Source organism: Sylvia atricapilla, chromosome Z, assembly GCF_009819655.1.
Source record: "Sylvia atricapilla isolate bSylAtr1 chromosome Z, bSylAtr1.pri, whole genome shotgun sequence".
Taxonomy (NCBI): Eukaryota; Metazoa; Chordata; class Aves; order Passeriformes; family Sylviidae; genus Sylvia; species Sylvia atricapilla.
Window position 1 is genome coordinate 26,215,791 of NC_089174.1, and position 13,189 is coordinate 26,228,979.

Below are 13,189 nucleotides of genomic sequence, written 5' to 3' on the forward strand. Positions count from 1 at the left end.
GTTCTGCTGATACATGAACTGAAACTCACTCAGCATTTAGGGAGTCCAGACAGAACTGAATTCTGTTTAGTCCAAACCTAGAATGTATTTTAGCTTGTTCAAGTTGGATTTACATTTGCCATACTGTAACAGAAAGCCGAATGTGGTACTTAAGAAAATGCCACTATGAAATTGTGGGTTTTCACTGTATTGCTTTTGTATGCTGCCAAATCTGTTGTGAAAATGCGATGCATAAAATAATACAATAACTGAAATTGTGTTTAGGCATGTGGAACAAAATAGTGATTTACACTAGACAGAATTTTTTGGAAGGAAAATAAAATAAGTTCTGCAGACATACTACTCTAGTGCATTTTTTAAAAAATCCAGTACAATCTTGAAACAATTGACCTTTACTTCACACCCATTTAGCAGAATATTTAGACATGTTTAAATGAAAACATACAAGTAAGCCTACCTGTAGTCAGCAGGGAACTTGCAATATTTGTAAGCACATGCTTAGGTACTATTTGCACTACAGGATTCGAGTACAATGGAGTGCTCTTCACTGCTGTGAACCTTATCCCTGACCATGAGAGCATGGTTAGATAATGCAACAGCACAGCTCACTGATCTAGCACAGCGCAGATTTGATTTTCAGAGCATGACATTTTCCCAATTACTCCATTTATAAATTTTCTGATCTCTTGTTCTTTTTTTAGCTGCTTGCTTGCAGAAATGATCAATAGATACTGTTCAAATAGTTAACTAAAAGTTGGTGCTCCTCCAGAATGTTACTTTACATTAAGTTACTTAAATAAGGGAAAATGTGAACTACCAGTCATGAGTGTCTGATTTATTTTGGTTTCTTCTGTTTCATTCACCTTTCTAGGAACAAAACAATGTTCAAATAGTCACCTTTAAGTTACAAGTCTTCCTACCCAGCTCCCCATGTTTCCATGAACCTAAAAACAAACAAACAAACACATTTATATAGTAGCTAAGAGTTTCTCATAGTCTTGAGGATAGAATCAGGCAGGTGACAGAATCGCTCACTCCACATACCTCTGCACTCAGAAAGAGAGCTGAAAACTCATAGGGATGAAGCTTTTTTATGAGATAAACTTTTATTTGTTAGAATAATGATAAAAAACTCTTTTTCCCACAAATGTTTTTTACATTTGTAATGGCCAAACACAAATAATCCTGAAGTAATTCCCTGCAAAGCATTGGAAACTCCAGATTCTGCAGTGTAGTTTTTAGAATATAATAAACAAACATCATGCAGTATGGATGTCTTAGCTTTTAAACTTCTTTTAAATGAATTTGAAATTTATTGTAAGCTCTTTTTCTGCTTGAGTTCTTTGCAGAATTCATAAATGGTTTGAACCTGGTGTTAAATTTGTAGCTGACTCTGTCTAGCCCTTTACAGAACTGGATACTTTATTCTCTACATATTTAAAATCATCCCCATAAATGTGTTTAAAATATTTAATATAATCAACTGAGCCCTTATGAGCCACTCAGCACTTCAGTTTTGGTGCAAAACTGAATTATTCTGTTTTAATCCCCATATTCTCCACAATTTTATTTTGTAGTTTTACCTTGTGATAAAGCATGACCTCAGACTGTTAAGGTTTTGCTTCTTGATGGTTGTGATTTTGTTTCTTTCATTTTAATTTTTTTTTTTTTTTTTTTTTTTTTTTGGTTTGTTTTGGTTTTTGGTTTTTGGTTTTTTTTTTCTTTTTTTAAAACATTTTAATCAATCTACAGCTCTAGCATTGAGACAATTAATATATAAAAAAAAGCCACTGGTCTCTAAAAGTGAAAACATAATTTGATTAGACAAAATCATGAAATCTGGAATACATCATGGATAAAAGCATGGAAAAAGTCAATGTGTAAATTACTAAATCAAACCAATGTAATGACATCTGAGCTTTTTATATTTACGTTGGGAATATTTTGGCTTTCCTTCATTCACTGTACCAGTCAAATTTCCATGAAGTGAATGCTATGAAACCTCCAAGAAATTTACAAAGTACCTGTATTCAGATTTATCTCTTATTTTGAAGTTCAGCCCAACTGTATTAAAAACTTCATCTAATACAGGAGCATTTCCAATTTGATCCAGATAACAGACTAAAAATATCAATGGACTATAGTTTTGATTTCTGATTGTTTTTCCTAGAAATCAACATGACATTAAATCAGTTACCCAAACCAAAAGTATCGTCTCAATTTTCTGCTCCTTGTAATATGATTTACACATGGACTGGAATATTTAGTGTTTAAAATACTTTCTACCACCTCTGTCTTTCATAGCTATTAGACTGAATTTGAAAGCTCAATTTGTTTAACACAGTTTTCCTACTCATTTCTTTACAGAATGTACATTTGCAGGTATACAACATTCCATATTTTTATTATTATTATTTTAATTTTTGCTTTTGTTCTTTTTTTTTTTTTTTTCTTTCACAGAATATCTATGCCAATGCCAATGCAAACTACTTGCATGAAAAAGTGCACACAGTGTGAGGCATGAGACTATGGAAATGGAATGCCCTTTGGTCTGAGGTGGCTGACACTGACCCAGGTACAGCTCGTGATCACTTTCCGTCCCACACAACAATTTCTATTACAGCCATGTCAAGATAAACTTTGCCCAGCCCAGCCAAATGTACAGATTACATCTGGGTCCTTTGAGTCATGCTACAAAAAAAGGTGCAACAATAAACAAGTCCATGTGCATACTCAGTCATAACTATGAGCAGAAGAACTCTAGAGATCCCTCACTTCGGCATTAAATAACAATTATAAAGAATTTTTTAGAATTAAAGCAATACATGAAGGGACTTGAAATGTTAACAGTCCCAAGTAACTTGTCAATTGAAATAAGACTCATCCCTAGTCATAAATAAATAATCTCTTTCCTGGTCTCACTTCCATGCCAGGATCAATATCTCTTAACATCTTACTTATTTTATTACTGCTTTTGGTTTTCTGGGACTGATTGAAAGTTGCTCAGAGGAAATCTTTGGTTTTGCTTAAGTGTCCGTGACATTTAATCATGACTTTCCTTGCAGTTTAATTCCAACCAGTCAATCAGTTAATCCACTTCAATTGATTCTGTGCTCTCTGTTATTGGCTTGCACTCATTGGGCATCCTCTGGTGTCGACTCAGCTGGGTGGCTTGTGTGAAGCTCCTCTCACACCTCTCGCACCTGGTGAAGGCAAGAGAGAAAATTGAGACCAGGGAGCTGCTCTGGGGGGGGTGATGGGCTTTGTCTCATCCTGCCTAATCAGAACAGACACTCAAAAGTGGCTTCAGATTTTACTGGCTCAAGAGGTTTAATTGGTGGCTACTTCCAAGGTCTTGATGCCTATGATGGGACAAGGCCTGTCTGATTCAGAACAGAGGAATCTGTCAATAGACAAGGGGAAGGTGATTTCTCCAGAGAGGCCTGTCCTGGTGTAGCTCTGATCACTGTCAGTTCAAATAGATAAAGAACAAAAAGAGATTTTTAGGAGTGAGCCATCAAAGAGGCAGCTTGTCTGCAGTTTTCTGCTCTGTATCCTCTAAGAGAAATTGATGACAAATAGAATTTCACCGTCTGCTTTTTTAAAATCCACAATTGCCTGTTGGAGGATGAGAAATCACAAAGAAGTAATCTTTCAGTCCTAGAATAAGAGAAAACTCTTTGTTTTTCTGATCTAACCATGTAGTGGGAATAATTTTTGAAAGGCACACAGAGATACTTGTTACTTAATTATCTGCAAACATCTACAGTATTTGAGAAATCTGTTGCTTGAGCAAAAAACTCATAACAACCATCAGAATTCCTTTACTTTTATTTTGTCTCTCTTTCTACCCTGTCCTCTCTTAGACAACCATAATCTGCAAGAAAAACTGTGTGTGAATGAATGAACAGAACCATTCAAGTTTGGAGAGGATAGAATATGGGCTATTGTTGCTTTGGAATTAATCCCTTCTCCCTGCTCTTAAAGACAAACTACAGTATTTAATCACCCAAAATGCTGCCATTTTGATTTACACTATACAGGGGCGTTTGGTGAGTCACAAACATAGATGAAGCAGATTCTTCTTGTATGGTTCTTGCTCCAAAAGCCATCTTTGGTTTAATGGTACCATGTCATGTTTTATCTCCAAATAAGATTTTCATGAAAGTATCACTGCAATGAATTCTTCACCTTCAAAGAAGTGAGGAAAACAATGGACGTAGCAATCCATTTTAATCTTTCTCTATTCACTGATGTGAATGATAGAAAGTGAACTGTTGGTGATCTGCTTATAAAAAAATAAGATATTTACACATATGTATAATTGTGAGCATTTTTCCCAATTCTTAGTGATAAAGTTCTGCTTCAGGACTATTTAGTAGAGACGTTACAGAGTAATTCATTCAGGCTACTGTACCAATCTAAAATGTCAACACTTTTAAGTTGTATTTCCTTGATTGTCTTTCATGGAATATTTTTAGCATCCTATGCCACTGTTAAAAACTGCACTGTGATCTTGACAAATGTAAAATGTCAGCTTTAATGTATCAGACCTATCAGCTCAATGAAAATAACTCAGAAGTATTGATTACTTAATGATTTTTGGGGTATTCATTAGCGTCTATGTGCAGATCATCCACTCTCCAGAGCTCCTGAAGTGCTGATGACACATTAGTGCACTGCTGATTGTTTATTAGAAAACGGATTACTTACTGGATTAGTGTGTCAAAATATACTACCTTTCATTGCCTGACAAACTTGCAAATTATTGTATTATTTTTATATACATACATATATATCTATCACAGAGGCATTATAATCAATTTTATGGTGGAGGGGTTAGCTTAGTCTGTATGAGATATTACTGACTACTTGAACTTGATAGTTTTGTTATTTTGATGTCTACAAAGATGAGTACTTTGCTTGATGAGTAATAGGAGGTTTGGATTCTTGCCTAACTAAGCTGTAAGCAATATAGTTGCAAAATAACCTATAAAATCAGGTGTGGCAACCCCTGATTTTGAGAATGTAGCCAAATAAACAAAATAACAGGATTAACAGAATGCCTAGACACCATTAATGACTTAGATAAAGGCTATAGAGTGATCAAAAGGCAGTGCTACCCACTAAAATCACTTGCTGTGGCAGACCCCCTTACCCTTTCTGGAGCTTGTCCGGGAGGCTAGACTTGGGCAGGCATTCACTCAGCACCTTGCATTGCTAGTGAGAGCGCCGAGCAAGGTTTACCTTATTTCTTTAAAATACAACTTCCCATCTTTATCCACAAGATTCTTCTGTTGTGGGAGTGCTCTGCCTTCCCAGCTACAGGCTGATACACTAACTTATAGGCACAGGAAAGAAGGGTACTAAAGAGAGAACAGAAAAAGGATAAATCCCTCAATACAAGCATCTACCCTTTATGAATAGGAGGATTGTTGGTGCCAAGGACTGCTGCCGGTCGAACTGTGATCTTTGTGCTTACACAGCCCTTGGGCAATAGTCAGAATAAAGCTTTTGGCAAGGCACTTAAATCCCTTGTCCTTCTCTTGTACCTGGATAACCTTCAGATGGTACCCAAGGTACCTATGATTTTCTAGGCACTTAAAAATGATGTGGGTGTTGCTTTCAGGACCATAGTTTTGGATATATAAGTACCTGGCTTATGGGCAGAGATCTGTATTAGGCTCCTGATTCCTCTTTTCAATGTGGTCCAGAGAAGTGGTTGCTGGATACAAACTGATAGAAAAGGTGAAGATAATAGTGTCACAGCAGTTAGCATTACTGTCTCACAGTAGGTAGGAATGGGAGGAAGGGCAAGAATATTTTTCTTCTGGACTGTGATGTACTCTGTGATGTACTGTGCAGTCTCTCCCTCTATTAACCATTCTTTCCCAGCCCATCATAGCAGAATAACCACTCCCATGAGCTCTGTCCATGAAATTGGTGAGCATGTGTGTGGTCTTGTGTGCATATTGCTGTACTGTAACCCGTACATGTTTAATGTTGTGTTGGAAAGTTCAACAGTAGTCAAAATTTTCAGAAAGGAAATAGAGTCCATCCATATCTCATGTGACCCCACACCAGTCAACCATTGGGCTGAGCCCAGGCCTGAATGCTATAGACATACCAAATTTTGGTTAAACCTGCACTGTAGATACATGTATTGGCAATAATGACACTTATTAACCGAGATGCAATTTAATTTCCACTTAGGGCCATCTGATGGCATTTGAATGGAATTTTAACAGCCCCAAACGCATACAAGTCCAAAGCAATGCCAAAGTCCTCAAACAATTAGATAACATCAGTGAAAACTGGATCCATGTTACCTTCTTTTACAATGTATCTGTACAACACAATTTTAAGGAACAATGTGCTACAGCATTCCATCTCCTCAGCCTCAAGACTTCACTCTGCCCCAAGGTTTTCTGGTATGATTTGCTTGGGTGAACAAGGTAAACAGAATTGTTCTTAAGTTCACACAGTGCACCAATAGTTTTGGGATATTTCTAAAGTACTGGGGTTTCCAATTTTGTTCAGATAGCCTTCATTGTGACTGGTCTGCTTGTTTGCTTCATAGTGCTTTCAAAACATTGACAGTGAGGATTATACAGAGGATTGGTTTAATCTGCACATTTATGTCAACCTCTGCGAAAGGTTTTGGATGGAGGAAATGCTGAGGGTCTATTTTAGAGAAAAAGTATTTTCTCTAAAATCTTCCTAATTTCAAAGTATTAATTTGATAGTTTCAAAATATATCTTAAGATTTCATTCAACAAGTACTTTTAACACTACATTTTAAATTCCTTTGGAAGGGTATCAAAAATTCAAGAAAAAATATTAACTAAAAAATAATCCCTCTTGGCAACACTGAGATGACCCTGCAGGTACAACACACATATTCAACCTAAAATGAATGCGCTCCAGTTTTGTATTTCAGTAAGAAACAATGTAAAAACTGTAAGCTATTGCAGGCTGAAAGAATCTTTCCTCTTTATTCTTTTGGGTTGACTCCTAAATACTAGATTTTTGCTGAAATGGAAGCAGGGACGGAGCGAGAAAAAATTAAGAAAATTTAGGTAACAAATAATTATACTTTTTGTCCTGCATTTTAATTTACTTAAAAGCTTTGTTCCCAGACTAGCAGCCGTAGTGGAGACTTCAGTAAGATAAGAATACACAAAAACTTTACAGTGGTGTGGCTGGTTTGATAGCTTGTGATGACATGAAAAGTCAAATTCAGCTAGAGCTTTGACTACAGATAACCTCACTTAGCATTGTTATCTTAATGAAAAGCAAATAGGAAATCTTCCGCCATACATCCAAAGTTACCTAGGACCTACAAAGAAAATGCTCTCTCATAGAAAAGGTATTTTGACCAATCCCAAACGTTCTCTTACAAAACAATTAATCTGGAATATTTTTTTACAATACTGTCACCATATGTTCATCATTTTAAAAACCAACTTCTGTAAATAATATGCATACAAACATACTTAGTGTTTAACATTGCTGACTTAATACACGCTGACTGTAAAGTGTCATATTGCCCCTTATGAATATAGATGCCTTGCTGCATTAGAAATCATGAGATTGAATTCACAGCAGAAGCACATTTAAAATTGAACCTAAAATAACACCTTCAAAATTATACCTGTTATTTTGAAAATAAATTAGCTAGGATTTAAGTAATTTATCACTATCTATGCAAGACAATTCTTTCTAATATTAAAAGCATTATTTAAAAGAACAGTGTACATCACCAAAAATACAAACTTCTCTGAGGTACAGAAATACTATCTCTGTGGGCTTTTCCATCTGGGGGCCGGTGAGGGGGGGGTGTTTAGTAAGTGTACATTCAAAACTCCTTCATAAACAAACATTTTAAGCTTAAACTGCATGATCAAGAGAGAGAAATATTGTTTGCTTTATTTATGGTTCTTGTTTAATAGAATTTGTTGAGGGGTTTTTCCTCAACTTTCTTAATACCAGATCTCGTCCACCCCTTTTTCAAAAGAGGATCGAAGCAGTGATGAGACATCAAGATGAGCTGCAGCTCTCTCTTCTTTCTCAAGCAGAGATAATAGATTGATTTCTGGATAAGTTTTCTGCCCCTCTTGTCCCAAATGCAAGCGACTGCATGAGAGACAAATCTGCCCTTTTGAACAGCTTGCAGGATCAAGGCTTGTTTGTCCTCTTATCTGACTAGCAGGGATGGGAAGATTTGCAGCTCCAGTTTTAGCCTCACATGAAGTTACTAGTCAGCTTACTGCAAATACTTCAACAAGCCTTCCAGAGGGAAGATGGTACTACTCTTTCCTGTGCTTAAGGAAGAAACTAAAGAAACATCTTGCACAATTGAAATTATGCCATACATCATAAAGAACCAGTACAAAGCATACACATCTTTTTGTTGTTGTTGTTGCTCTGTCCTGCAACTTAAGGATTAGTCAGTTAAGTCCTGGAATACTTACATGCTTCCACATGAGGAGGGTGGGATAAAAATATAAATAAACAAACAAAACCCAGACCTCTGGTTAGTTGCTTTAAGTGCATTAAGCTCTTTCACAAATGAAAGTGTTCTGTAATCAAGCCCATTTTGGAAAAGGGTAAAAAAATTAGTAGACCAAAGGGGAAAAATAATGAGTCTAAATGGGGCAAAATAGCAGATCTATTGGAAACATGACAAAAACAGGATGTTAAGGAAAAAAATTAAGTGGAGTCAACAAGGTTACACATAAGTAACACCTTAACATTAAATGAAGTCTATTTTCCATTTTGACCTAGAAACCTCTTCCATTAATTACTAAAATCTATTTACACAGCAACTAGATAAAATCAATCTGATTGCTCACACCATTTTTGGCTCACTTTCTCTGGGCTCTGAGCATTCAAGAGACTGGGTCAAAAGAAGCCAATATTTTGGTGTTCTGAGTTTCCATGTTTTGCCTCCTGCAACACTATCCTAGCCATGATTTCTGCTATGCATGTTCTTCTGTACTGGATATGCAGCATTTTGTTCCTGGACCTGTCCTCTTGCCCCAGCAAAGACATGTGTGGAGGCCATGCTTCCTTCCAACCTTATATGGAGGCAAAGCACGCACCAGTATCTCTGTCAGGCTTGTTATGAGGGGTTCTGACAGGCCCATGGCTGAGCTCTCTTACATTAACCAGATCAAAAGCACAGTTTGGCAAAAGTAGAAAAAAAAGACAAACAGAGAAAAGTGGACGGAGAACAGACAGTACTCGGAGAACTGGGAGAGACACAAACCTTCTTCTACACTTACTCCCCTTCCTCCTAGGAACATCCAGGAAGCTTCCAAAAGAATGTATATCAATACATTAGGTGGAATTACTCCAGTGACCACATACATACACTCTGAGCCTGTCAGTATAGCCAAGACAAAGACACAAGTATGGGATATATTTCTTCTGCTTTGGAGAACTCTTCCTGTTATGTAGGCAGAGTCTTGCATAACAGAAGGAAAAATATACCTGGATCAGCTGTACTACAGCTGGAAATGAGCACTGGTGAAAGATTTCTAAGACAGGTATATGCTTAACTTTAATACCAGTAATTAAAAATTCCAGAAATTAACAAAGTCTATTTAATGTAAAACCATCTTTATTAGGTGACTTTTTTTTTTTTTTTTTTAATTACATCTTGGACAGTATTTTTTTTATATCTGAACACTATCAACTTATTACTATGATCTTTCAAAACTTATGCTGGAAGTCAGTTTCATTTTCTATCCAGTGATTCTGAGACTAAAAGAAAGTGCATATTTCCCCTCATGTATAACTAGAGCTAAATTAGTTTTTAAGTGAAGTTCCATCTACCTCAGCACATAGATATCAAAGAATCATATTAGTATTCTTACAGCATGACCTGTCTCTGTCTTGATCATATTTTTAGCTGTGGCTCTGAGTGCCAGCAGCTTGCCCTTTAATTAAAACAATCAAGGTATCATTAGAGAACAGAAAATTTCCAAGGCTTTTGAGAAACCCAAAATCAAACCTGCATAAATTCTGATTTTAACAGCACCACTAGATATTTTACCTCATGGTCTGACCTTGGCTTTCAAGGGAACCTCTGCCGAGTGCTGATGATGCTAGTGAGCAGCAGTAATGCATTTCCCTCCCTAATCTCAGCTGGCAAGAGCTGCTGGCTTCAAGTACTTACTTGAAGGGCTTTTCCCCAGTGTGTGTCCGGATGTGGTTGTTGAGTGTTGTGGCACCAGCGAAGGCGCGCCCACAGTAGCCGCACTTGAAAGGCCTGTCGCTGGAGTGCGTGACAACGTGGTTCCTCAGCTCTGAAGGCTGCGAGAAGGACTGGGAGCAGTGACCACACTGGTAGGGCCTGCAGTGGGAGACAGAAACAGCATGCTATCAGTGCTTCCTGTTGGCATGAGCAGGAAACCACTCGGAAGGGAGCTCCCAATCTTCCCAATAATTTCCAAAGAAATTGAGTGCACGTCTCTGGGTGTTTCTTGGGAAACACCCAAAACTTCACAACTTCTTTAACAAATGCAAAATTCTTGGGCAGGAATTAAATGCGGGCCCACAAACCGTAATTCAGCAAATTAGTGAACCTGCCCTGCACATCATATGCCTGCTTTAATTCTCTCAAATACAACATGGTACTCCGTAAAAAAAAAAAAGACCCACACACACTGGAGCTGAGGGCCTCATGAAATCCCCTGTCTGTTGGTGCCAGCTACAGCCTTACTTACAAGTCCATATCTGATTGTTACGTGTATATCCTAGCTGTATTCTGTAGCTGTTCACAATTAAACTCCTCATCTTGCTTTGCAGGTAATTTTAGAGATCACCTATTTCAATAAGAGATTTGAAAAAAATGAGCACTGTATTACAATTATCTTTCTGTTTTCTTATTTCAGTGGAAAATCTTCACATTTTATTAATATTTTTCTCCCATCCAGACTGAAAATACCTTTTGAAAGGAAACCCAGAACTCAGGTTTTCAACAACACCTCCTGTTGAAAGTAAACATAACAAACATACACACAAAACTGACCAATATGTTACAAATTCAGAATCATAACAAGCAAACTGTGAACACAGGACAAAAAAAAAGGGATCCAAGACAGCAATGTGAGGTTGGTCTGCTGAAATGCTAAGTGCTATAAAATCCCAAGAAATCATGTCTATATATTTTTCTTTGGTAAAAATGACTTAATGTCAACATCCTACAGGAGTTTTTTCCATTTCACATTTGTTTTAAATTTGTAGCAGAATCCTGAACCCTTATCAGACATTTTGCTAAGAAAATTAAGATTTTTTTTTTTTTCTGGAGGGGTAATAATGATTTTTACCCTACACAGCATCTTAACTCTTGGTGTCTGCATTTCCAGAGCCAATGGCCAACACAACTTAATTGCTCTCTCTGTAATAAATGTATATGTTTAAATGGCTAGAAACCAAAACTAAAGGGAAAGAGACAATGGTGACCAGGCATGTACAATTCAATTAAGTGCAAAATAAAGTGAACTATCTCATTTGTCAAGTGAACTGCTTAATTGTGGCTACTTGCATCACTGAACACAAATACTATTATTTTACAGTGCTTCAGAGCACTGAACCCTGATTGTAGAATTTTTTAGCTTGATTAATAGCTCAGTATTCATCAATAACTCAATAGCCTACGATTTTAATTACTTGCATTTGAAAATCTAGCTACTCTCCAACAAGTTTGAAAGTAATATATAAAAGCTGAGGAGAGGTAATTTAGATGATATGGCCCCTAAAGATACACAGATACATGTAAAATCATATTTAAAAAAACCACAAACCAGCAAACCAAACCAAACCAAAAACAGAACAAACAACCAAACAAAACCTCAAACAAACAAAATCAAACAGAAAAAATCACACCAAAACCCAAGAAAGTATTTATCTGTTTCTCTTACTAGAAGGTAAGTAGTAACACGTCCAGTTTTGACCTTTCTTGGAATCCAAAGGTAATTTGCACAGAAAATATTTATCAAATTTCATATGAAATCTCAAGAGTTGTACAGCAGAGATAATAGGTGAATACAGTAATCAAATACTTTTAAGCAAAATAATGCAATAATATATTCTGTATCCAAGAAACATTGATTTTTTAATAGTGAAGGAGACCATTAACATCTATTAGCCTCTGGTTATCTATTTTTAACAGCAACCACAAAAAATTATACAATGCTACATAAAACAAATTAATCTTTCATTTTTGCAGTGAAAATGCAGTGAAAATTCACACTGTATCTTGTCTGTAAACAGTCAAAATTTCAAACCAGATATAAGTGAACACTGTGGTGCCAAACAATATGAGCTCATTGGCTCAAAATAAATGCCTTCTTTACAAAACACTCAGAATGTGTTTCACTGACTTATGCTCAAGAAAATAAGCCCTGTAAAAGGTCACCTATTGTTAGGTCACTTTGACTGCATTTTTCTGATTCATCCATATCTTGGAAGAAAAACTATTAAAGAAGTTACCTTTCTCTTTGCAGAGGATGCATTTATGATGTTTATATCAGGTAATTCTAATTTATACTAAAATGTGTCATTTTTTAAAGCCCAGAAAAATGACACATATTAGGCAAAATTAATTTTAAAATGAGAGCCTTAAAATACATTTAAATACTGTAACATCTTAAAAATGTTTTAATTTGCACAATTGTGGATTCAAATATGCCAACTTGTGGCAACTTTTGGATACTACTGTTTTTCAAAGAGAAAAATATTACATTCAGTAAGTACAAAAGTTATCATTCTGTTCTCTGGTAACTATTTTATTGTGCTCAGATTTTTTTTTCCTTGGAAGAGAATAAAATCAATATGTTATTTTTCAAAAAAATGAACGTGGTGCTGAAGGACTGAGCACGAGCAATGCTCGGTTCAGTGAGTACATTGACATGAGCAGAGCACGCCTGCCTTTGATGTAGCAGTTATGTCTTCTGCCATCACTTTTGTCTGCACTGGGACAATGAATTAAGATGGTGACCTAGCTATAACAGAGTTTTGCAGACAAGAAGGAATAGCAATAAAGTGACAGAAATGTTGGTCTTCCTAGGCTGTATGATCAAAAATCCACTGCTGGACTACCAGCTCAGAAAAACTCATTTCCTTGGAATAACCAATTATACTTTCTTGAGCTTCACAGTATCCATGTGAATCAAAACCT

General features: G+C 36.3%; 1 protein-coding gene across 1 annotated transcript in view; it reads right to left on the reverse strand.

Annotated features, from left to right (window-relative positions):
- Positions 1 to 2,405: 2,405 nt before the first annotated feature.
- The window catches only part of PRDM6 (PR/SET domain 6), a 75,171-nt gene continuing 64,387 nt past the window's right edge, over positions 2,406 to 13,189 (reverse strand). Inside the window, exons 6-7 of the mRNA XM_066339857.1 lie at positions 10,184 to 10,360; positions 2,406 to 3,203 (exon numbers count right to left, since the gene is read on the reverse strand). Of these exons, the coding sequence (XP_066195954.1) occupies positions 3,089 to 3,203; positions 10,184 to 10,360 (292 nt within the window). The 3' untranslated portion in view covers positions 2,406 to 3,088. The remainder of the gene's footprint in view (positions 3,204 to 10,183; positions 10,361 to 13,189) is intronic.